At 40.6% G+C, this 24,344-nt stretch overlaps 1 protein-coding gene across 5 annotated transcripts in view; it reads left to right on the plus strand.

Annotated features, from left to right (window-relative positions):
- Positions 1–24,344, plus strand: part of ddah1 (dimethylarginine dimethylaminohydrolase 1) — an 80,494-nt gene that overhangs the window by 5,459 nt on the left and 50,691 nt on the right. The window contains exons 2-3 of one of the 5 annotated variants that reach the window (XM_063501279.1): positions 528–766; positions 1,483–1,809. The exons of 1 other annotated variant lie outside the window; for it this stretch is intronic. In XM_063501279.1, coding sequence (XP_063357349.1) covers positions 1,516–1,809 — 294 coding nt within the window. In that variant the 5' untranslated portion in view covers positions 528–766; positions 1,483–1,515. Of the gene's footprint in view, positions 1–527; positions 767–1,482; positions 1,810–19,019; positions 19,038–24,344 lie in introns of those variants that run through there. 3 more of the 5 variants (XM_063501278.1, XM_063501280.1, XM_063501282.1) reach the window with 3 other exon arrangements.

The following is a 24,344-nucleotide window of genomic DNA, read 5'->3' on the forward strand; positions in this document are numbered from 1 at the left end:
CAGAGGAAATAACACCACATACAGTGGTGAACAATGACAGCATTTCCATAATTCAGTAGTTCCAAGAAACAATTTTTAAGGTAATAACTTGGAGTAATCATTTTCTGCGTCTCACATCACTGTTACACTGTTTCTTCTATGCATTGAGGTTTATGTTTATGGACAGCTCTCTTAAGTTCCTGCCAGTCAGGTTGATGTTTGAACACTTTAAAACCTCTATTCTTGTTTTTCAGCCATTCTGTTTTAGATTTGCTGCTGTTCTTGGGATCATTATCCTTTGAATGACCCAATTTCAGGCAAACTTTAGCTGTCACATAGATGGCCTCACATTTGCCTCTAGAATACTTTGGTATACAGAGGAGCTCATGGCCACCTTGGTGATTGCAAGGTGTCCAGGTCCAAATGAGCCATTCATGTTCAATTTTTTTCTTATTGTACTATAATGAACTTTAACATTTCACATGCTGACTGAGTCTGAGATGTGACTGTTGGATTTAGTTTTGTTTTTTTTTTTTGTTTGTTTTCAGTTTCTCTGACCGTTGCGCTGTCTGACCTTGAAGTGAATTTTCCAGGATACCCACTTCCGGGAAAATTGCGGCATTGGCCTGAATGCTCCAAGCTAGCAAGCAGCCAGAACGTCTGCTTTTGTAGAGGCAGTCACCTCTGCTGATGGTCAACAAATCAAGTGCGAATCAAGTTTGATTACCCTCATAATTACCCTGGAAGTATGGGACATAGTTTTTCACAGGACTGCATCCTGTGAAATGTCAGTATTATGCTCTGAAGTATTTCATTTATTAATTTTATTGTTTATTTATATTTTTATATTTCTATGGATGATGCACTGATCGGAGACCACTTTTAATTTCGTTGTACCTGCGACAATGACAGTAAAGACATTCTGATTCTAATTGACCAGCCAACAGTCCACAGCATTGTTTACAAGCACATACGAAGGGAAATGTATATCCTTCTATAACTGAAAAGCTACATCCGGGTAGTGTTTTGCATTTTCCTTGGCAAAAAAATCTAACAGACCCTTTTTGTTTTGTTTTCTGACTTGTTCATTTATCCCTACAGAGATATGGAAACTGTATTTGTTTTTCCTTGTTACTGATTTGAATAGACTGTTAACTCGGGTTTTACTATCAGGTTTTGCTCTGTTGATCCAGTGGATAATTGATTGAGCCATAGGCTCATGGGGTCCTGTCACTCGCTGGGCTGAGCGCCTGGCTGAGGGCTGACAGACTCAGGCTACACGTGATGGTCGGTGCGCGTCACCGAAGCGCTGTCGCTCGCCTGGAGACTGGAGCAGGGCTGACTGCCACTGTGTGCAGCAGGCTACTGTAAATAAAGAATAAAAGCCCAACAAACTAACAGGGAACAAATAAGCAAGCTAGGAATTATCGAGTCAGCTGACTCTAGTTTTTTTCTCTCTCATTCATTCGCCGAGTTGTCTCTCAGGGTGTTTTTTTCCTCCAGATTTGAACGTGCCAAGTAAAGGGAACGCAAAACATGGCTGGTTTGATGGCAGGTTTCGGTCATTACACCCACGCCGTCGTCCGGGGAATCCCTGCGTCCCTGGCCAAAGAAGCGCTCCGGAGCAGCCAGACGGAGGTGGACCTGGCCAAGGCGGTGAAGGAGCACGAGGCATACGTCGAGGTCCTGAGGACGAGGCTCGGGCTGGAGGTGGTCGAGCTCCCCGCGGACGAGTCACTCCCGGACTGCGTGTTCGTGGAGGACGCGGCCGTGGTGTGCGGTGACACGGCGCTCATCACCAGACCCGGGGCTGAGAGCAGGAGAGGAGAGGTAGGGCAGTGTCAGCATGATTCAGTACGACGAAAATAAAGTTTGATGTGAAAGTGGAAAGGAAGGCGTCCTCCCGCCTCCTTTGTCCGCTGTGCTCACTTGGCATGCAATTAAGCTGCAGGAATAAGCAGCTGGATGCCCTGGCATCAGGATATACAAGTGGGTGATGAGGGTCACAGCACGTAGGTGGGTTATAAACATATATTTTTACCAGTTAATAACATCAACGAAAACGTAAGCATGAGTCAGTTTCTAATGAACTTAAATAAAATCGGATGTGTAGTATTTAATTCATCCTTAAACAAGCTTGGATTCAGATTTTGAATTTTACAGCCTGGAAAAGAGCTGCACTATTCAAAGCTATACGTAAAACCAGCTGTATGTATACTAGGCAACACATATTAACCCAGTGCACTGTGCACCAGCCTTTAAACAGAAATTATGCTCATTACTTATATGAGGCAACGCCCATATTAAAGAGAATGCTGTTTTTGTTTTTAACATAGCACACTACAAAAACTATAAAAAAGTGACAGTTTAAAAAGAACTGAGATGCTGAATGTTCATGCACTTTTAGTATGTATTGCCAACTTTAATATCACATTGTTTCTGTGGTATGGAGAGCATTAATGTCAGAGCATCCTAGAAGCCAAGTAGCTCAGATTCTGGCTGATTAGGAGTCTGATGAGACGTCAAGAGGAAGAGCAAGGGGGAGGTGAAGTTTAGGACTCCACAGAAATGAATCAATCAATTCATTTTTTCTGAAACAAGACAAAAGTATGAGTGCACTTGGTTGCCTAGTGAGGCTGACTGAAATGTAGGGTGTGTGTGTTTGTGTGTGTGTGTGTGAATGACAATGAGGGAAATGGTAGGATGGTTTCTGTGAAAGCCCCTGTCATTTCACATCAGAGTTACTTTGCTTGGCTCACTGGTGCTAATGGTCCCCGGCCTCACTGGCGGCGGGGATATTGATTGAAAAGCTCGGCGCTGCTACCTTCAACCACCACATTTCATTTATGTTTAGCGCACTGCCCATTATATTTGCGTGAACATGTTCCAAAGCCATCAGCGCTCTTCCACTGTGATCCTTTATAACCTTTAAATGTGATTTTTTTCTAGATTTCATACACAAAATTGCAGCGGTTTGGTGTCCAGCCTGTGTTCAGCTCATGGGAAAGTTTCATTAATTAAAATAAAGCGAAAGAATTTGGAAACTTCTGAGATATAAGAACATAAATGTTTGCAAAACAGCCACAGATGGATTCTAATGAGTAAATGACTCCTGTCTTGGGTGGAATTATAAATGACTTGGCTGAACTGGATACTTATATTCGTAATGAGATATAATTTTCAGCGCAAATGACACATCATTATGACTGTGCGAGTTAAAGCCCCGTGGGCCGTAGGATACGCTGTGAAAAATCAACAAATGGCTTTCCACACTAAAGGGAGCAGAAAACCTTTTGTTCCACAGTTAATGTTATGTGGCAGCTTGGCAGTGAGTGATAAGGGAATGTTTCTGCTTGTTTATGTGTGCGTGCAGAGATGAGAGGCTTTTCTATGTAATGTCATTTTGGGACTTTATATATACATGGAGCTGAACAACCGTTCCCAGTGTAATGCCCTGTTTTTAACACAGCTATAGGGTTTTAAAAAATGGACAAAATGCTCTGCTCCTTGTATCTCCTACACACGTATCACCAAAACATGTGTGTCATCAGCTTTTTTTCCTGCCTTTCATTCAAACACAGTCTGGTTTTCTTCACGCTCTTATCAAAGTCAATGCTTACAGAGCTCGACTGCAACATATTCAGGTCTCTCCTTTCCAATTATTGCTGATAATTTGCTTAGATGAGACAAGGGTTTATTGATTTTTACTTATTGAAGATGTATGAAGGAAGGCTCAGTGCAGGTTTCAGGAAAAGCCTCGTCGCCGCTCGCGATTAAGAAAGTAAGCGAGCCTCTATCATTGATTCTTTTTAAATAAATCAAACAAACATGGATTTTTTTATCATTAACCAGGATAGCCGCGTGTGCTGCCAGAGAAAACTTGGACTTTGTCCGCGTCCTTTGGATTGTCGAGGGAAAGCAAAACTTTGTTCCGAATGTAAAGTGTGTTGATCAAGCGCTTTAGCGAGCTCGTGTGAAATGCAACGAGGAAATTAATGTGGGAATTCAAAGGTGTCACTTGCTGTGTTGTTATTATTTTAGTCTTGGTTATTGGTTTCTGGTCCATTAGATCTGCATCAAGTTTCATTTGCTCATGTTATTGCAGTCCTCTTGTCACTACATGGCAGATTAACAAGTTGGTTTGTGCTATCTGACTTTTTTTCCTCTCTGTTTTTAAAAGAGGATACTTTTTTTCTGCAATTGATCATATGCATTGTAGATTTTAAAATTGTTCAGCTCTGTAATTTCTCAAAGATTGCTAGAATCTTTTCCATTAGGCTTTTGCTTAAAAGCTTTGCTATGAGGAGAAATGTTTGTCTAAATTGATTGCATTATTGGGTACTGCAGCCTGGAGCTCTGTATAAACCACTCCAACAAAGAGCCGAAGCTATTTTTCCCCTGAATGCCGAGCATTAGTATGAATGCTTAACTGACAGAATTCACTGAAAGAGGAGCTGTGGATTGTCATATGACCTTTAATTTCTTGCTTATTATGAACCCATTTATGCGTCATAATGAAAATGGCTCTGTTTTTTTGCCTTTAGTTACTCCGTGAGGAGCTGGGATGCCAAACAGTTTGCGTATAATGTCGAACATTTTCGAAAAACAGAGATGGAAAATATTTACTCAAGGTCCCCAAGAACACACGTCTGAAATACAGTTTTCAGCTTTGAATGCATTTTGTTCCCAGAAAAGTAGTAATTATAAGATTTTGCTTTGACAGCTTGCGAGCTTCCCTTTTCAGATTGCAAACAGCCACCTTGTGCTGTGTTATTACGAGGCAAATGGGTTAGCCTTTTGAGGCCAGTGACAAATATGAGCAGAGCTTTGTATTAAAGATGATTTTCTCTTTGTGACAGATGTTTTTATCAGTTATTTTTTTGGTAATTTTTTGTCTATTTCTGCTATTCATTGAGTCTTTTTTTAACCATCATTCTTGTTGCTTCACCAGAGCTGTTGCCTGTAAAGTCCCGTGCCACCACGGCCCACTTGGCTCATGACTGGTGTTGACCGCTTGCAAGCTGAAGACTCACACAAAGTACTGACAGCACAGCAACAACAGGAAATCTCACTGAGCTGTGCTCTGCATGCAAAGAATGAATAACAATAAGTAAGGAAAAGGAAAATACCCCCGTGACCCGCTGACCACATTTCAGCCTATAATTTAATGACAAGTGAATCCAGCAGAAATGAGCGTACTGCAGATGTGCTGTGGATGAGCCTGCATGATTGTGTTGTTGCTCCTCTCTTCAGAAGCTCTGACGCAGGTTTTGAACTGCTGGCGTCCTCGTGCCAATCAAAACTCGCATGTTTTTGCTTGCGTAAATACTTTATTGATCCTGCTTTCAGCAGCAGCTCAGGTTAATCTTTACATGGAGGACAGTTTTGCAAAGGATTTTTAAAGGGATTTTAAAGTACAAGCTTATTCAACTGAACTGAAGTTAACTTTTGGATAAAAAGGTCACAAGTTAGAAATATGTCTAGTTTGTCCCCCAAGTACAAGGTGTGATCAGTTCCATATTTTCCACCCACTCAGGCTCAAGTTATTTATTTTGTTCTTGTAGGTAGATTTGGGCTGGCTCACATTCCCCTTTTTTAAAAGAAACACAGACAACAAACAACAGATAACTCATTTACAGCATAACAAAGTGTAAATAATATGTGGGTTTAAAAAATTGTGATTTTTATGCGGTTGATTGATGGCTGCTGGAGCAAAGCGTGGCTTTTTCTGCATTTTGGGACTAAAGGCCGGCATCCAGAAAGCAGAAACTGACTGCGTAAAGGGTGTGAGTCAAACCAGCCAGCCACTCAGTGTGATAGAGTGAGTTTGTGTTTCTTAGAGATAAGTAACGGTGATAAAAAAATTAGGTCAAAGAGAAGTCAAAAGTGCAATAAAATCAGGTCGATGTGGAAATAAGAAAAGTTCCTTAACAGTTCAATAAAAAAAATACCTGATGCAAAATGTTCCTCTTTGGGGGTTTGTCTTGTGTATGCACGTATGTGATTTCACCGAGGATACCAAAGAAAGCATATATGTGTGCCAACTTTTGTGCTGTGACCCAGACCGAACAGCAGCTGAAGAGTCAGTAGCTAGAAGCTGGAAGGTGAGGGACATGAGGGCCTTTGTTTTTCTCTTAAACTTCCCATTCATGTTACAGACGTGCCCCCAGGGGGCAAACTGTCGATGAGGAGTTCTGCTGTAACATCCTGAGTTGTCCAAGTGAGACGTTCCCACTGGAATTGAGTAGCACACAGTGGACTGCTCTTTTAACTCTCTGGGGGAGATCCAGGACGCATCACGGACACAAAAGTACAAACATTAAAAATGAGACCTGTGGCTAAAAAAAAGAGAAAAAAAGGCTACCCAGATCAATATAATATAATATAAAAATGTTTATATGATTTTAATGCTCGTTCTCATAGTTGCCAGTTTTTTCTTTTATATTTATCCCAAACATGTTGGTCAGGGTATAAAAAAGAAGAATACATGTCTTCATTCGACCCTTGCTGTAAGAAAACCACACTACCAAACAGAATCTTATCATTTAGTCTCCACTCTCACTGTGGCCACAGCCTCGCATTGGCCACTGAAACAGGCAGGTGTTGGACATGGCAGAACAAAATTAGTTTTCCTCCAGAGAATAACTGGGTTCATTCTCTGTGACAGAGTGCAGAGCAGAGTAATCACAGTCAACCTGCTGCTCTTCACATTCAGCCCAGGCACTTAAGTAGCCCGTTAGTGCACATCAGAAAAAATGGTTCCTTTGCCCTTGGTGATCTGCTGTCTGGCCACAAAGATGCCAAAGTTGAACATGCGACATGGATTGTGTGTAAAAATGTTGTTTCGAGTCAAGATATGTTTTTTCCCTTTTTTTTTAGATTTAAATATTGCTTTTTGTCTGTTTTCAAGCTGGAGATGAAAGTGCAATTTCACGGCAGAACAGTTCTAAAATTACACTGTAACCTCTAATCTGCTCGAACCATAACCTCCGTTTCATCACTTCGCCTGCTGCCGAGCGAGCAGGTTGTTCAGACTTTCATAATTACGGCACAAGCACAGAAATGTGGCATTTCTGCCTGTGAGAACCCAAAGGTAGATAAAATTTGGGTTGTAACTTTTGCTCGAGAATTAGCCAGCCGTAACAGTGTTGCTTCAGCAGACTCGTGGTTTTCAAGCGTCTCACTCTGGGATTGCTTCCTCTCGTAGGGTGGATGGAGATGCTCTTCAATCCTTGGGAGTGACGCCTTGGTGGATAGAAGGTGTTTTCACAGTAGCGATTTCTGCTGAACTCTTAAACTGCGCCGTATAATTTTCCCCCCAGTAACTACAGACGGCTGACTTTTTTTTTTTTTCCGTATTCTTACCTGGAACATCAGGTTGTGCTGGCAGCCTCTGAGTCTGACAGCAAAGTCTGACAGCAAAATCGAGTTTAATTGCCTAGAAAGAAAATCCCCTCTCTGATCCTCGACCCTCACTTTTTATGTTTTTGCTCAGGCAAAAAAAAAGACCTTAACTCGCAGTAGCTAAGCAGACAGGCGGGATTTCGTTTTATCAAGTAGAATTTAAATCTTCAGTGAGGTGATTACTGAACTCCTCCTCTGACACTGATGTTGTAAAGTGTAGCCCCTAAATATTTAGAGTGTGCTACTTGAGACCTACTGTATCTTGTAATAGCACACGGCTTAAAGGGCGACTGCAAGTTGCCTGGAAAATAGCAATCATTTAACAAGTGCTAAAAATCTGTCATAACTGAGTGTAAAAGACTTGGATGTCTCCGGGTGTGGAGACAGGATGGAAAATCCTGCTCCACAGACACAATATTTAGGTCATGTTTTTATAGACGTAATATTTAGGTTCAGTCCACGTAGTTTATGCTTCCGCGTGGGCCCCCTTTTCCGGTCATGCTTCGTGTAGCTACCCCCCCAACCCAACACCAGACAGCACATGAGCCTTGTTTTGACTAGACGGCCTTTTGCAGATGCCGATTCCTCGCTGCCCTCCCCTGCTCTTATACGACTTCCCTAACAGAACCGAACTGGCTTCCTTTGCGGAGACTTAACATCCGAGTGCGAACGGTGGAGAAGGGCGAGACATCTGAAACCCGCCAGCAGCGTGTGGGACGGGGTCTACGTGCATTCCCCAACTGTCTGTAACATTCCTACCGCATTTAACTTGCCCTTCCTCTCGCTGTTTGCCTGTCTGATTTCCTCGTCTGGATCTTTCATTCGTAACATCTTGGTGCCGCTGCTTTCGCCCATCCTCATTCATTTTTGAGACCGTCAAAGCATTAGCTGTACAGTGTCGCTCACATAATTGCCTACATTTATATTAATGGACTAACTGTTGTGTTAAATCACCCACTTAGCAATGTAGCTTGTTCGCCACTGAAAAACTATAACTCTCCTTTTGACTGACTTGTATAGGATGTGTGGAAAGTGCTATAAATGTTTCTCTTGCTGACTTGAAATGAAAATACACACATTTTACTAGATAAAATAAGTTAATTTGTAAAGGTGTAGTAAATCAAATCAAACCACACTGAATGTTAAGTGATCCACCTCTTTAGTTTTCTGCATGGGTCAGCCAGCACGTGCCGGGGCTTTGCCTCTCATGTGGGTTGTGCAAAGACGGAAGTGGGTGAACAGCCTAGACAACCCTCCCCAATAATCTTGGACCACGCCCACTTTTGGCCCCAGGTTAACCCACCGCAACCCCTCCAACTCAGCATCAGCGCGGCAGCCTGGGAGACAGATGTGGGAGACTCGTGAACAGGAACTCCTCTCAGCCTCGCAGGATGACCCGGTCACACTCAGCCGTCACCGTGGGTGTGCGAATGTCTGGTTTGGTATGTGAGACCAAGCAGTGGAAGACATAGGAAGTAGGCCAGGCATAGACGGGCCTTGCTGAGGTCAGAAAGGGTGCAGAATAAGTAAAGAAAAAGTTGTCCTTTTTTTCACTTGAAGTTTTGGTAATGTGAGAAAGGCCCATTTAGTTTAGAAAAATTATGTGCTGTGTAGTTTTTTCCTTACTTTTTAACATTTTTCTACTTTTGTCTACTTTCTGATCTCGGATCCATCAGACTACAAATTCAGAGTAAAGTAATACTAAGTGGAGATTGATACATATTTTCACTTTTCAGTGGGCAAAGAATTTTTCATTCTAATTTAATAATTTAAATTTCCTTTAAAAATGTCCTTGCCCTTGTAGTCTTAGCAATGTTTCTCTTGTGACTTGAAATATTTGCTTTAAGCTTTGAGCTGAAGCATTGCCATTTTTACCACATCTAAAGGGAAGTTTCACTGACCTTTGATTCCAGGAGTGGCAATGAAAGTAAATATGTAAGCCCACAATCCCTCTTAGCACCTGTACTTCAAGACTTTACCATTTATAAATGGAGCAATGTTGGCTTTTGGGGATTTGTACTCTGAGGCATGTATTAATATTGAAAAAGTGTTAAAGTGATGTGAATTCACTGGCCATGTATTAGTTACACATTACTAATATTGGGTTAGATGCCATTTTTGCTTTCTGAACTGTCTTAATTCATCAGTGCATCGATTACAAAGGTGCTGGAAACATTGAGAGATGATGTGACTCTCCTGTTCTACCACATCCCAAAGGTGTTCTGTCGAAGTGAAATATGGAGACTGTGGAGGCCATTTAGGTACACAGAACAATTTGGAATGTTCAAGAAATGTCATGCCGAATTCTGACCCTGCTGTCTGAATGTCACCGAAATCGAGACTCATGAGACCAGGCTATGTTTTTCCAGTCATCTATTGTCTCATTTTAGTGAGCCTGTGCAAGTTCTGTGTTCTCAGCTGATAGGGGTGACACCCAGTGTGATGTTCTGCTGCTGCAGCACACCTCCTTTAAGGTTTGACATGCTGTCCATTCAGAGATGCTCTGTGTACTTTGGTTGTAGTGGGTGGTTATTTGAGGTTCTCTTGTCTTCTTATCAGCTTGAAGCCGTCTGGCTATTTTCCTCTGATCTCTGGCATCAATGAGACATTTTTAACCTGAGATCTGCTGTTCGCCGGATATTTTGTCCTTTTTTTGGACCTTTCTTTGAGATGGTTGTGTAGGAAAATCCCAGCAGGTCAACAGTTTTTTGAAATACTTAGATGAGCCTGTCTGACACAACAACCATTCCACATTCAAAGTTACGTAAATCCCCCTTCTTCCCCATTCTGACACTTAGTTTGAACTTCAGCGGGTCGTCTTGACCATGTCTAATTTTTTGAAACACAACAAGCATCTCTAATACTAAAAACTCCAGTAAGCATTTATCTTGGTATCCCGTAATAAACTAAAAGCTGCTGATGACAAAATGTTTGCCTCTGCCACATTTTGCTACAGTTAGTAAATCAAGCTGAAGTCAGGAGGCTAACTGAAATATATTAATGCTCATTTTATTATCTTTCTCTCTGCTTTCTCTCTCAATTTTTGACTTTTCACTCTCACACGTATCTTTTATTCTCAATCTTAAAAACAACATACTCTGAGAAACACAAAGGGAATATCTCAAGCCTTCCAGGCTACAGCCATCGCTCTTGTCTGTCAGGCTATTTGACAGTTGTGTTTAAATGCTCAGTTTCCTCCGCTCTCACTAAACAACAACTTCATGCACTGGAGCTGACATTTAAAATGCAAAAGGTTAAAGGTCATCTTCACTGAAACACCACGATATTCTGCATGAACATTTTTCTGGTCATTAACCTGTAAAACTAAAAAAAAGCATATGATGCTAAACTTTGTTGTTCTGCTATTAAAATCCTTCAAAGTCTTTTGCTTGGTGATGATGAGATGCTAGTTATAGTCTATATATATAGAATAATATGGCATGCAAACAGACTTTTGGGGCATTTTTAACACACATTAATAAATGAGGGTCAATATGAGGATTGTGTTTCTATACTGAATTTTGTCACCACCACAAGTGTTCAGACAAATCTGTTCCATGTGTTTGAAGAAAAATTGGTGGATATTCACTGCTATAAAGATTTACTCCTTCAGGTCCATGAAAGTTTGCAGTTTCGAGGCAATCCAACCCAAAGTGGTGGATAAGTCAACAGAGCGACGAAATAAAATTGTCCACAAGGCTAAGCAGCTAGCATGCTTAGAACGTATGGCTTATAGCTTCTCGGCTAAAGAGCTTTCTGCTGTTGTCTCTTTATAATAATTGATCATTTGCTGAAGCTTTAACTGCTTTTATTTTTTCTGGATTTTAACATTCAGACAGATGACTATCTGTGTTGATGAAAAGCGCGTTCAAAGCACCCCAAAAAGCTAAAAAATGTGTCTCCACAGTGTGTTTACAGGTGTGACTCTGTCAAAATACTGCTCATATCCTGCATGTAATTATCACCAGGCGCTGACGTGATGCTGTTTTTTCCTCAGTTGGCAGTTTAAACCGACAGAACATTAAAGGAAGTCTGCATCAGACTACTAACTTAAATAGACTTTTTTTTTCCAATGAGCTCATACGAGCTGAAATAATGTAATTCTGCACACAATCGGTAAGTGTTGTAAAAGCAAGGTTCATTATAGTGTTGATAGAACATGGTTGAAACTGTTTTGGTTTTGGCGCTTGGTTTCTGTGTGAAACAGTGCCTCGCTCCTGGCAACCTGGAGCCACATCAGTAGTGAAGTAAGTGATGAAATATTGAACACAACCAATTATTTCATAATGGTAAAAACAAAAGTAAATGAGGTGCAAGTTGAAGCTTAACTTCAAGGATTTTGTAACTAGTTTAATTTTTCCAAGTGCTACTGTAACCTTAGGCCTTCTGTGTCAATTCCACTGGAAGTACACACGGCACAAATTATTAACCCTTTTGTTTCACGTGCTTGTGGTCACATCAGAAGATTAAGCGTAACCAAGCCCTTGATGGCAGCTTAAACTAGGTAAGCCTTTCACACCGTTGTTAGCAATTAACAATATAACTACTCTTTGTGCGGACCAAAAACAAAAAGGTGGCGCTCACACAGAGCTGCATATGCTGCTTATGAATGTGTGTGTTTAATTCCACCCATAGAAAAGGACCTCCACCTGCAGACACGTGTATTTAAGGCCTTATACCCCATCTTATCTTTTTTCTCTCATGTGAACGGCAGTCGTGTAGATTTTGTGCTTCATTGCTGGATTGAGTCCTGGGTTTAGTTATCAAAGCTTAGTTCTGTTTTCTACTTCATTTTAGTTGAATATGCAAAGCCTCCAGAGCACTGCCCAAGCAAAAAAACAATGTTTTTACATCTGCTCAGCTCTCAGATCACAGAGCCAATATTGTTTCAAAATTATCTTTCTGACGGGAACATGAAGCCATTTGTTTCTGCAGCACGTTCCAGTTTCCCCTTCATTCCTGTCATCATATCTCTCCTGTTGTCTCTTGTCTGCAAAATGTCCTTTTTCTTCTTTTTTTCTTTTTTCCACAACAAACATGTATTAGTGCTGGAGATTTGTATGGAAGATCCACGACTGAACAGGAATGCATCTTTGCACTTGTTGAAATGTTCGCTAATCATAAACTGATGATAATCATCACTCTGTCAATGATGAATGCTTCACGTGTCTTCGCTTAATTTTTGGTTCATCCATCACAGCCTGGAACAAATACTTCTGTCTCTGTATGAACTTCTCCTGCTCTCTGCCTCTTTGGAAAGGCCCACCCATTGGTCTTTGATGAAAGTGATATATCTCAGGCGCCCTTTTTCCTCCAGAGCCGCCCTCTCTGAGTTAGCACTTTTTTGGTCTCCATTATTTAGTCTGACTAATGCGGTTTGCAGAGTACTTTTTAATTGTGCCGCCGTACAAGGCACACTAGAAATTGAATTTAACAGCGAGTGAATCTTGGCCGATGTAATGAGATAATCTCAGCATTTGAACAATATGTGGCCCTGTTGCTGTGCTTTATTGTCATGTTTCTGAGTAGAATGATACCATCACCACTCCTATTCCCAAAGGAGGAATTGCATGACACTCCTCAATTGTGTGAGCAATTTAAAGTAAGTGGATGCCAAGCTAATGATGCAGTTAATTAGAGGATTCAAGAAGATGACATTCATTATGCACTGGATGCTTTCTGAGCAGAAATGTTGTCAGCTAGTGAGTTCACGTGATTCCATTCCAACCATGAGACAATATCAAAATTCTGCTTAGAGCCACGGAGGTTTAGGGTGTCAGAATTAATTGGTAATAATTTATGTATTTCACAAACTTTTTTGGCAACTTTCCCTATTTGCTTAATGTAGATCTGCATTACCATTGGACTTCAGTTAGCTGAATCTGCTTTGGCCTTTCACTATGAGTGTTTGATCCTTTTTTGGTTGACATTACTGTATCGTCCAAAAAGTCTTGCCTTACCCCTTATTTCTTTGTATTTTGCTTCCAAGCTGCTATATCGGTGTAATTTTTGAAGTCTTAAAAATATGGGCTTTTTTTTCTTTGGACTTTGGCTGTTTTTTCCCTTATTTTCAGTCCAGTCTTGTATCTGAACAGTTTCAAGGGATCCTTTTAAATTGTTAAGTCACTTAACACTGACCTATGAATCATTTAAACATAAACACCAATTTCATGGGATCATGTCAAAGGTAAGACAGTATTACAGTCATAAAATAACATTATAGCACCAGCATTGTGATTCCCAAAGAGCTATTAGCTGTAAGGTAAAGTAAAGTAGGCATGGTGTGCAGTTTGTCCTTAAAAAATCTGAGGAATCTGGACAAGTGGAGAACAAAAGAAGAAGTGGCAGGCATAAAGAATAAACCTTGTGCATCTTCAGCAGATGAACAGCATCTGAAAGTCATGTTCTTAAGAAATGGATAAAAATCCAGCAAAGAGATGCATCTGGCCCTTCATTCAGTAAATCTATTATTCAAGAAAGACATTTTTAATGAAAAGAAACAGGGTAAAGCCAGAGGAATGCCAAATTACACAAGAACGTAACTGAAAATCAACAGGTCTTGTGGAGTATTGAATCCAATTTGGGAAATTTTGGTTCAAATCATCACCAATATGTGCGGAGGAGGTCAGGAGAGAAATACATCAGCAAGGGTCTTTAGCCATCTGATTAACAACAGCTTAATTTTTTTCAACATGAAAATGATCTCAAGCTCACTGCCAATGCTGCAACATTATACACCTTTCCCGTTTCTCTAGCAAAATATATAGAAATGAAGTGTGGTTCAAGAATTCTGCACAGTACTGCATAATAACAGGACGTCACATAGATATGCTGGAAAAATAAGACTGGTAGCACGCATCTTTTTCTTTTTGAATTGAGCTCTTCACAATAACTGTGGCTAGGTGCTGCTAGTCCCGTTTCTTACATACTCAGGCCAGAAAGCTAGCACAGCAAAGAATCTAAATTACAGAAATGTTTCTTAAAGGAAAGGCCTCATCTGATAATTAGAGTATAGGTTCACCTCAAATTTCAGCTTCTTTCTTTAGTTAATCATATGCACAGTGCATTCCAGGACATGTACTAGCTGTATAAAGGCTAGAGTGACTGAAGCAGATATTTTGACAGTAAATGCTGTTTCCTGCTTCGTGGTCTGCATGAATGCTTATAGGAATGCGTGTTTTGCAATTATTTGTCTTTATTCAAGTAAACATGATTACACCGTGTGCATTTATTCTCAGACAGAGGAGGTGATACGCTGGTGTCTGCCAAACACGGGTGAGTCAGGAGAGGGTAGGAGGGTAGAGGACATGATGGGTGAGATCGGCTGTTGACTCTCACACTGCGTGTTTGAGTTTTATCTATTCTTTGTGCTGCTATTATACAGTATTTATCTGTTTTTTTATCCTATAGATACTGATACATTAGTGGATGTTTATATCACATTACATTAAATTGTCAAAAATTCTAATAAAGTCCTCAAATGTGTAAGTCATCCATGTGCGCTGTTTCAAACGCTTAAGAGTTTATTTTTACTCTTGCATGTAATTGAGAACGGTCATACACACATAGCTCACGTCTGTGGATGTGGGCACTGAAGTGCCATCCAATTCTTATTCAAACCTTTTGTTTGCAAGGGGCATCCAGTCAGAAAAGTGATGAATTAAAAGTAGAAAAAAGGGCTTTTTTCTGATAATGGATAAACTGAAGGGTCATATCAGGTCCCAGTGTAAGGTAAACAAGGATGCAAAGTTCCTTTTCAAACCATGTAGTTTTCATTAACAAACTTTTCTACAGAAAAAAATGTCTTAAGGAATAGAAATTTCCCACTTTAGAAAATGCAATTCATCCCTAGATTTGAAAGAGGTACTCTGTAAAGCTCAATTTCTGGAGCACAAGTTTGATCGTAGTCCTGTGGCTCGGGGCTAAATGCATGTCTGTACTCACCTTCATGTTCATTGGTTTACTAAACAGTCGCAGTCACTGTTTCTGCCAACACCTCTGATGTCATATTGCATTTATCTAATTGAAAAGAGGAGTGCACAGACTTGAAGAAGATTTCTCAGCCAAAATAATCATTAACAGTTCTTAACTATGTATTTTCATAGATGCTTGATTTAACGTCTGGTAATGTGTGGTAATGTCTGGCTGCAGTTTCTTTCTCTTTTTTTTGGACATGTTCACATACTGCACCTTTGTGTGTGAGAAATCTGTGTAATCTGTGCAAATTAGGTTAAACAAGTAGTAGCAAGAGTGCTCCTATAGCGCAGCTATGAGTTGAGTAGGTGACCCATATACCACAAGGCTACGCAGAGGCCTACATGTGAACACCCCCTCCCAGTCTAAAAATAAATGAATAAATACTAGTAGCAAATCTGTCTCAGTTTAGTTAGCCTAGAGTTTACACCCAGTTGTAAACTGTCTGTATTTCGATTCATGAGGGTGCCTCTTGACCTTGACAAAGATACTGCGCCTACCTCCTCTAAAAGTGTTCTTGACTTGGCTAAATGGTTTAGGAGTTGTTCTGTTTTTTAACCATGGAAATAATTCATTCACTTCAGCTGTCTACTGTGATCTATCTGACCTTTTGGTGTTGCTGAGCTGGCCGGTGCGTTCCAGATTGTTAATTTGGCCACTCCTAAAGTTTTTGCTATGTTTACTTTGTTTGTCTCTTGCGCTAACATCTCTTTGGGCCTTATATTGTCAGTTACAGTGAAAAGCTATAAAATACAAACACCTTCAGATATCATATCTGCTTCATTTGTCACAAGGGAACAATTGTCCATTTAGTTTTCAGCCTCTGACGATCGGAGAGCACGTATAAAAGTTAGTGCAAACTTTTGGTAAAGGCTTTGAATTAAAGCTGAAATCCTGCACTTTAATCACTTAATGAATGTTTAAAATCCACCCTGATAGTGTAGAAAGACAGAAATACTTCAATTGCGTCTTTTTCCAAACAATTATGGACCTGACTGTATATGCGTGTATTCACATGTGTATGATGGTGAGAATTTGTGTGTGCGTGCATGATTGGTGTGGAGGGGCAGAGTGACGAGATGTGTGTTGCCTCTTCTGTCTGCCCTCAGCTGTCACAGTGTGGTGTGATGTCCGCTTTCAGTCAGTTCTCACGCCAAGGATCATACTGAAAACACACTCTTCTTCTATGTTACCCTTCACACACACAGCACTCGCAGCAGTAGCCAAACTGTGTCACTGCTGAAATGATTTGTCGAATAATCCAGACAGTTAGCAAATAATTGACTCATTAAATTATTTTTCGGCCAAACATTTTCTAATTTTCGGCTTCTCAAATCGGGGGAATCTTTCTTGTAGAAGTGAAAATCTTTGAATACGATGGATTCTTTTTTATTTTTTATTTCATATTTCAAAAACTGAAGGACATTTTATTTCTTGCTACTATTATTAAACCTTACACTGTCAGATAAAGTGCTCTTTACATTTAGACCCCTTTCTGTTGTCAGGCTGGGCGGATGTTAATGACACAGCCTTGATTGCGCAGCCACGCTGATTGTATCTTCTACTACAACAGCCACAGTTATGTGCAAGACAATACAACATGAAGTATTGTATGTTGTGAGTTTAACTGGTGTTCCTCCTAAAGTCTCTTATGTTAATTCTAGAAAGTAAACTCTTATCAGTCTGGTCTCAAGCACTGAAGCATGTGAGGTATTGTGTCACTGCATAAAACACCCAATTAACGTTAAGAATGATTTAAGTTGGAGCCAGCATCAATATATTTCACACGGGTCCTTAGGCAACATGTAAACATGTAAAAATGTTTAAAAGCAGTCAGTAAACAACAAATGTTGCCATGACCACTTCATCTCATAACTTTATTGCTGGGCTCCGCCAAAGAGAAAACATATTATTAGATGCTGAAAAGATAAACGTGACTGGAAGGAGATTTTATGTGCACAGTAAAGTTTAGCAGTAACCCCCTGGTATATTGAATAATTAGCTTGTTGTGAATGGGTCTGCACCTCATTGTTCTTTACGTAAAATCCGCATTAGCTGTCTCTCTGTTCACGTAGGTCTGCCCACCTACTGTTATTTCTCAATAATCCCTGCAGATAGAAAAAAAAAGCACTACACGCTACATAGCTGGTTAGCTTCCTATGGGGCAGTTTGTGTGTGTGTACGCATGCTTGTGTGTTCAAGAGGTGTTCAAGTTCAGAGCCGTGAAAATTGTTACATTTGGGCCACGGCATGGCCAGTGTTAGTTACATAAGACCCCCCTTTCCATTGTGTAACTGTGTTTATTTGGTTTTCCAGCAAATGCTTTGGTAAAGAGGTGAATCTCGTAGAGAGGCTCAGGAGGATACACAGGCCTCAGAGGTGGAGCAGATGAAGTATTTTGCTGGCACTGCACTTGGAAAAAAGACATCAACAGTGTTGGGAAATGCTCTGGGGACTGCATGGGGAGGTGCTGCATTTTTTTTTTTTACATTCATGTAGAGAATGCTATGCTAGTGCTCCTATTGTGTATAATGTTTTCGCTTTCCCTGTGGAAAGAATTTTCGAATTTCACTCCTGTGTCAATCTGTGGCCAAATACCTCACCTTTATCTGATCCTATATTGCCTCTGTTGGGTTCTTTTGAAGCTGCTGTATGTTTATACAGACTCCCTGTGCAGCCTGTGAATACTTACACCCTTGCACAATACTTGAATTATATGATGATAGACACAGTAAAAATGACAGAAGGCTGTGGTTCACCGCAGCTGATGCTCCTTAATTCATGCGTGCGTTTTGGTGCGCATATAATTTGTATCTTAATGTTGTTACCAAGTATTAAATACAGCTGCCCTCAGCAAGCAGCAGGCATGTTTTGCCTTTGAAGTCACCTAGCAACAAAATGCAGCTACAGGAAGTAAAAGTTGATTGACTCCAGGGTTTCAAAAACATCCTTTTTTTGTTGTTTTTAAACCTCTGCTGTGGCCCGCGTCCACCCTTGGCAGCCCAGAGAGGTCGGTGTTTAGCGCGAAGGGGAAATCGGCTCTGACAGAATGACAAGGTTCTCCGCTTCTTAGCGCTTACCATAAACTCATCTAATTGCTCTGAGGCTCCAAACCCACAATAAGAAGTCATCCGCTGGGGCCCACAGCAGTGGGAGGCTCCAGGAGACTTCCGGAAAACTGGGAAGAAAAAGCCTCACGCATGTGAGACACACACACACACACACACACACACACACACACACACACACACACACACACACACACTGAGCTTGTAAGTTTATCATTGACAAACAGAAACTTTTCCTCATGCAGCTCCTTGTACAGAGGTACACCCACGTTTGCTATTGGCTAATTCTCTGCATGTCTTTTCCTTTGCAGATTTTTGATGGGATAGACTTAAACATATGTATTTGCTTGTGTGTTTATGTGTGTGTGCCATCTTATCTGTGTCATTAGACGAGACACTGTGGGGGAGAAGTCACACCAGTCTGGCCGGTCTCTCTGCCTTACTGGAAACAGTCCTGGCAGGTGATCACAGGTCAGGGGCTGCAGGGTCAGGAGGCAGACTGGGGAACTGGAATCCTGTTGGCCAGCAGAGGATGTTCATAGCAGCTGGTTATCCGACTGGATCAGCACATTAACCCTCCAGGAAGCATGATTGCCAGTATCAGCTTTAAAGGTCAGCAGCAATAATTGAGTGCCTGTGTGCTAGTGCGGCAGGGTGTCTTTTCTAAATTTGTAGTGATTTCCACAAGATAAAACCAAAAAACAACCACCAGTTCATAACCCAAAGGTGTCAAAGTCTTACGTTCAAATTCTCAAGAAGCAAAAATGAATACTTTTACAAGATTGTACAAAAACTGTTTTGCATTTGGTTTCTTGACTACTGTAAATTTTTATATTACACGACATTACATGAAAGTCTTGAAACCTTTAACCAGCTGTTAACTGGTAACTGGTCATGGCCACTTTAAATAGATATTTCAAGTCACTGAATTGGACCCTCATTCTGTGGTGTTGGTCACTTTTATTGAAATAAGTTGACAAATAATTCTAATAATTTAGTTTTCTGTGTTTTTTCTGTGCTGCAACAACAGATTGCCCAAACCTAATTCATTCCAATCCAGTTCAACTATTCTTAAAGCACTTTAAAAACACATATTAAACAAAAATAAATATGTCACGGCTGCGGTAGAGGTCGTGTGGTATGTGGGAGAAAAGGACCCAAAATGCAGGTACTGGCTTGATGCGAGTGAGGGTTTTATTTACAATGGGTGAAGCACAAACAAAAGCGAGGGTGGTAAGGACAGCACTAAGAAATGAACCTGAACTGGGAAAAACTAATAAACCTGGAACACGCAACATACAGGGAGAAACACTGGATGAGAGCAGAGAGACGCGGAGAAACACCAACTAACGCAGATGAACAGACAACGAGCACAGGAAAACACACACTATAAATACACACGGAGGGGAATGAGGAATGGCAAAACAGGAGCGAGGCACAGCTGATCCTAATTGACATGACGAGACAAGAGACACAGACCTTCAAAGTAAAACAGGAAATATACGCAGACAGCGAACAGAGGAAACACATGGGCAGGGATGACTCGACACTAAAGAGAGGGAGCACAAAACCAAAATATAATTAGGAAAACCTTAACAGAATACATAACCAGAACACAAGATAAGAGTCATTAATACAAAAGCCCTGAGTCAACAGACACAGGACCATGACAAAATAACAATAAAACATGAAAAAATACAAATAAAAACATTAAATTTACAATAAATAAAAAGTCTAACAAAAAAGATTAAAAAATGACTTAAAACTGACTAGAAGCTAACTCTGGTATTAATCTTGAAAGGACTGGAGAAAAGGTGTTTTTAATGGAAGAAAAAGCGCAGCCTGGGGCAACTTATTCCAGGCCACAACAGTAAAAGCTCACCCTCCTTTTTTTTCTCGACTTTTTTCCCCCCCCCACATCAGTAGGACTAGTTTCCCATGTTTAAATGGTACTTCTATGTAGTCTATGGAGGCTTTTTTGCCAACCAAAGTCGCTTGCTAGCTGATAACGTCACACTCCACTCTGATCCAAACGTGGTCACTCTGTCCCCAGAAACAAACGACGGGAAAAAAGTGACCGACATAAGGTCAAACTCAAAAAGGCCAGGAGTCGACATTAAAGTGGTTAGTCACGTCTTTCCATTTTGCTTGAACAGTCTCTGCTCACATTTGAAAGCACCTGAATCAGAAACACGTAATTTACTTTTGAACATTTCCTAAAAAAATTACTTCAAAACAGTGAATTATTCAAACAGCTAATAAAGTGTTGATTAAATGATTTCCTACTGATGAACTGAAAAGTCAGTGTTTACAGTCACGTTGCATTATTTTGCCCCAGTGATGTGCTTTGTTGTTAAAGGGGATATATCACCAGCACATCACACTCAGTCACTGTCCTAGTTAAAATGCCTCGCAGGAGGATTTGTGATTGACTTGAAAGGTGGTGATTACTCAAAAAGCCTGAAGGCAAATAAGCTCGAGAAGAACTAATTTAGGTTTGTTGTGATCCTTTATGCATGAGGGTCGCCTTATCAGCGCATTCACAATTCTCAGCGGAGACCTAGCGGGACTGACTGATAGCCAAGTAGCTCTAGTAATGTTTTGGTGACATCACAATGCCGTGGGTCATTACAGCAGAGCTTTAGGAAGATTCTGCCATCCTTTCCACGGTTGTAATTGGTCCATTTACCTTTAAACATGCTCTGCTGCAAAGGTTGAGGCACATGGAAAGCACTGGGTTGAATACATTTTAAATTACACTGCAGAAATAATCTTCATCCTAAAGCAAAGTTTGGTTGATGATTCCAAGATATTGGCAGATGCATGGCAGTAGTTATGCAAAAATTGAACTTTCATATGTAATAAAAGAAAGAGATTTTCTTTTTCTTTTTTTTTTTTCTTTTTTTGACTTGCTGCTGGCATCTGCTGCAGTCAGTCCTGATTATCAGACTTTAGCTCTGCTGCAAAATCGATTTATTTAAGATGGAACATTGAGAAATCTGTTCACAAACAGTTGTTGAAAGTCATTTATCAGCCTATGCAGTGAAATGTGATTTCAAGGGAGAAGAACATGTGATGGAGAGGAGCACACAAGGTCATGTTTTGCGTCTTGTTTGCCAGAGATAATGAGAACAAACCACCGTGAGAGGTTCACTCAGCAGTAGCAGCTGCAAAAATAGAAAAATGACTCAGGAGTACCTCAGTAGTTGTCTTCTAACCACCAGTCAGACAGAGGAGTGCAGCTCAAAATACAAATAGAAGGAAACAACGTTATATTCAGACTTATATGTACTGTACAATATAGACTACATGTTCTCAGACGTCTGAGGTCTGATTTGCCCTCCTTATTAGGATTTGGAACCGTTTTCACAGCCGCACCCAGCTGTGACACGCAGCTAATAAAGCAGTTCCAGTATTTTAAAACCCATAGTGCTGTCATGTGAATGCTCAGTGTACTAACTCACTCATATCTGAACACACCCACATGATGGAGGTCAGCTGATACTGGATTTTTTATGGGGCGTTTTTGTAAAGAGTAACAAAAAGAGCACATACAGTTTGCTTGAATTCAAGTTTTGCCAATATATTGTCCAATTTTGTCCAATAACGACTGAAACACGTGATAGGATAGACCAGGGTAGGTTATCACACTTCCTACTGTTGCATGAATTGCTGATCATGGAACTATCCCCATAGTGCAACCTAGCTCAGAACAATCACGTACCCTCAGCTTCAATGTAACCAAGTAGTTGTGTCTACATGCTTTGCAATCAGGAACTCATCATACTGAATTTGGTATTATTTTAGCAATGCCCATTTGCCAAAATGTGAGCAAATATGAGCTGAAAATGAATGGGCTGCATTAGTGCCTGCAGGTTAGGATTGTGGGAACTGTAGTTTCAAACTTGAAGCTTGATCCCTTCAGTTGTTTTCATGCTGCATTATCTGTTTGAATTTTACTATAGTCGAGAATGTCCTATCAATGTGGTGCTTATATATTTGTAACACTGACATTCTCATAGCTCATCCCCGTGAAACCAGTGTGACCGTATAGACACAAACCTAAAATAATGTAAAACTGTGTCTGGAGGATGCAGGTGTGTCATTTTGTTTGAGGGAAGTTGTCACTGTCAGACTTCGAAAGCCAGTGGTGTAGACTACACAGACAGTCCTGACATAAGCAGTCTCAGGGGAAGTACTAAAAATGTGCTGAGCTCAAGACCGCGAGCCTTCGTCTTTACATGGTACTGGAGTCTTCTACACTTGCACAGACAGAATAATACACAAATGCGCTCAAAACCAGACAGACACACACACACACACACACACACGATCAGATAAGAGACCAATCTCCAAAACAAACGTCCAAAGAACAGCACACACTTTCAAAAGCTTCTTCCAGTGACTGAAAAAACAAACCAGTACACACAGACATCCCTTCCAGACGCACACAGGTCGATGTGTCCCAGCATGCACCAGGGAACGCTTGGTTTCCTCTTGGCTGAAATCTGCATGTACTGTCCAGCCATAACAGACTACACAATTCCTCATCGTTACTGCTCTGGAATAGTATTGTTTGACCTTTTAACCAAGAGCATCAGGTCAGCTGCTGCTTCCATCCTTATGTACGTATGTATGTATGTTTGTGTGTGTGTGTGTTGTTACAATATAAACCTGAATACCAATTTATCTGGTCACTGGCTTCTATATGTTCCTGTCAGAGACCTGCCCTCAGGCGTCACAGCCCTCTGCTAATTTATCTGCCTCATTAACTCTGGCTATGTAATATCATCAGCTGCAGTGTTGGACTGCATTATATAATGTAAATGCTGGTGTAGCTGACAGGCAACCACGGAGCAACTCGGGTGACGACCCGCAAAAGACAGGGTAACTGGATGCAACATAGCGTGATTAAAATAAAAATCCAAAAATCATTTTTTTGAAGCCTTAAAAAGTGTTTCAACAGTTCATGTTTATTTAGCTTGTGGGAACATTAGTGTAAACTAGCAATAAGCTGGACTCTGTCTGTTGTTGTTTTCACATGGTTATGTTGAGCTTTTAATGTTTAACATGCGTATGCTGCAGTATTTCTGATGAAATTTCTCTTTGATGATGATAGAAATTTAGCCCATGGCATGATGATATTGCACTTATGGAATGAATACTTTATGCTGACTTTACTAAGTCAAACCTGGAAGATGGCTCTCTGGGAGACATTCAGGCTCACATATTAAGATTTATCCCCAAGACAAGTGTGCGAGTTTTCTTTCATCTCTGTATGAGTTCTGGTATATCGTGAATGTTTCTGACAGATGATGGAGTTGGGAGATGTTTACTGTGGCTTTTCTGCTGGTCTCTGCAACATTTTTTTAGACCATTAAAAATATTCTCTGTGTGGCCCACCAGATGCATTTACCTGTATCTGACAGAATTGTGATGCCATCTTTAACTATTACAGTAAAAATACCTTCATACCTGGTTCCTGCCAACTCTCTGAATGCACTCGTGTTTTTTGTTAGCTTTTTTTCCACAGCATATAGTAAAGTGAACTTGAACAAAACTCATAATACATATAGCCATATAACAATACAGTCTGAGCCTCGGGAGTGGTTATTGATCACAAAAGCAGTGTCCTGGATACTTCATGAACTTCAGCTACATTTTATGTAGACTGCCTTGAGCCTAATAGACACTGTCTACACATCCAAAAGTAAAAACTAAACAAAGTCTAAATGCTTTCTGTTGCCTGCTACATAATGGTCTTGCCACTTTTCACTATAAAATATTATTTTTGTTAGAATCCTGATATCGCATCACTGACTTAGCCTGCCTTATTAAACTAGGCGGTGTACGAAACATCCATTGAAGTTTCATTCTTCCTGCTTCAGAACTCTGAGCAGTTGCTGTGCCAGCTTTCCT

Source organism: Pelmatolapia mariae, linkage group LG17 (genome assembly GCF_036321145.2).
Source record: "Pelmatolapia mariae isolate MD_Pm_ZW linkage group LG17, Pm_UMD_F_2, whole genome shotgun sequence".
NCBI classification, from domain to species: Eukaryota; Metazoa; Chordata; class Actinopteri; order Cichliformes; family Cichlidae; genus Pelmatolapia; species Pelmatolapia mariae.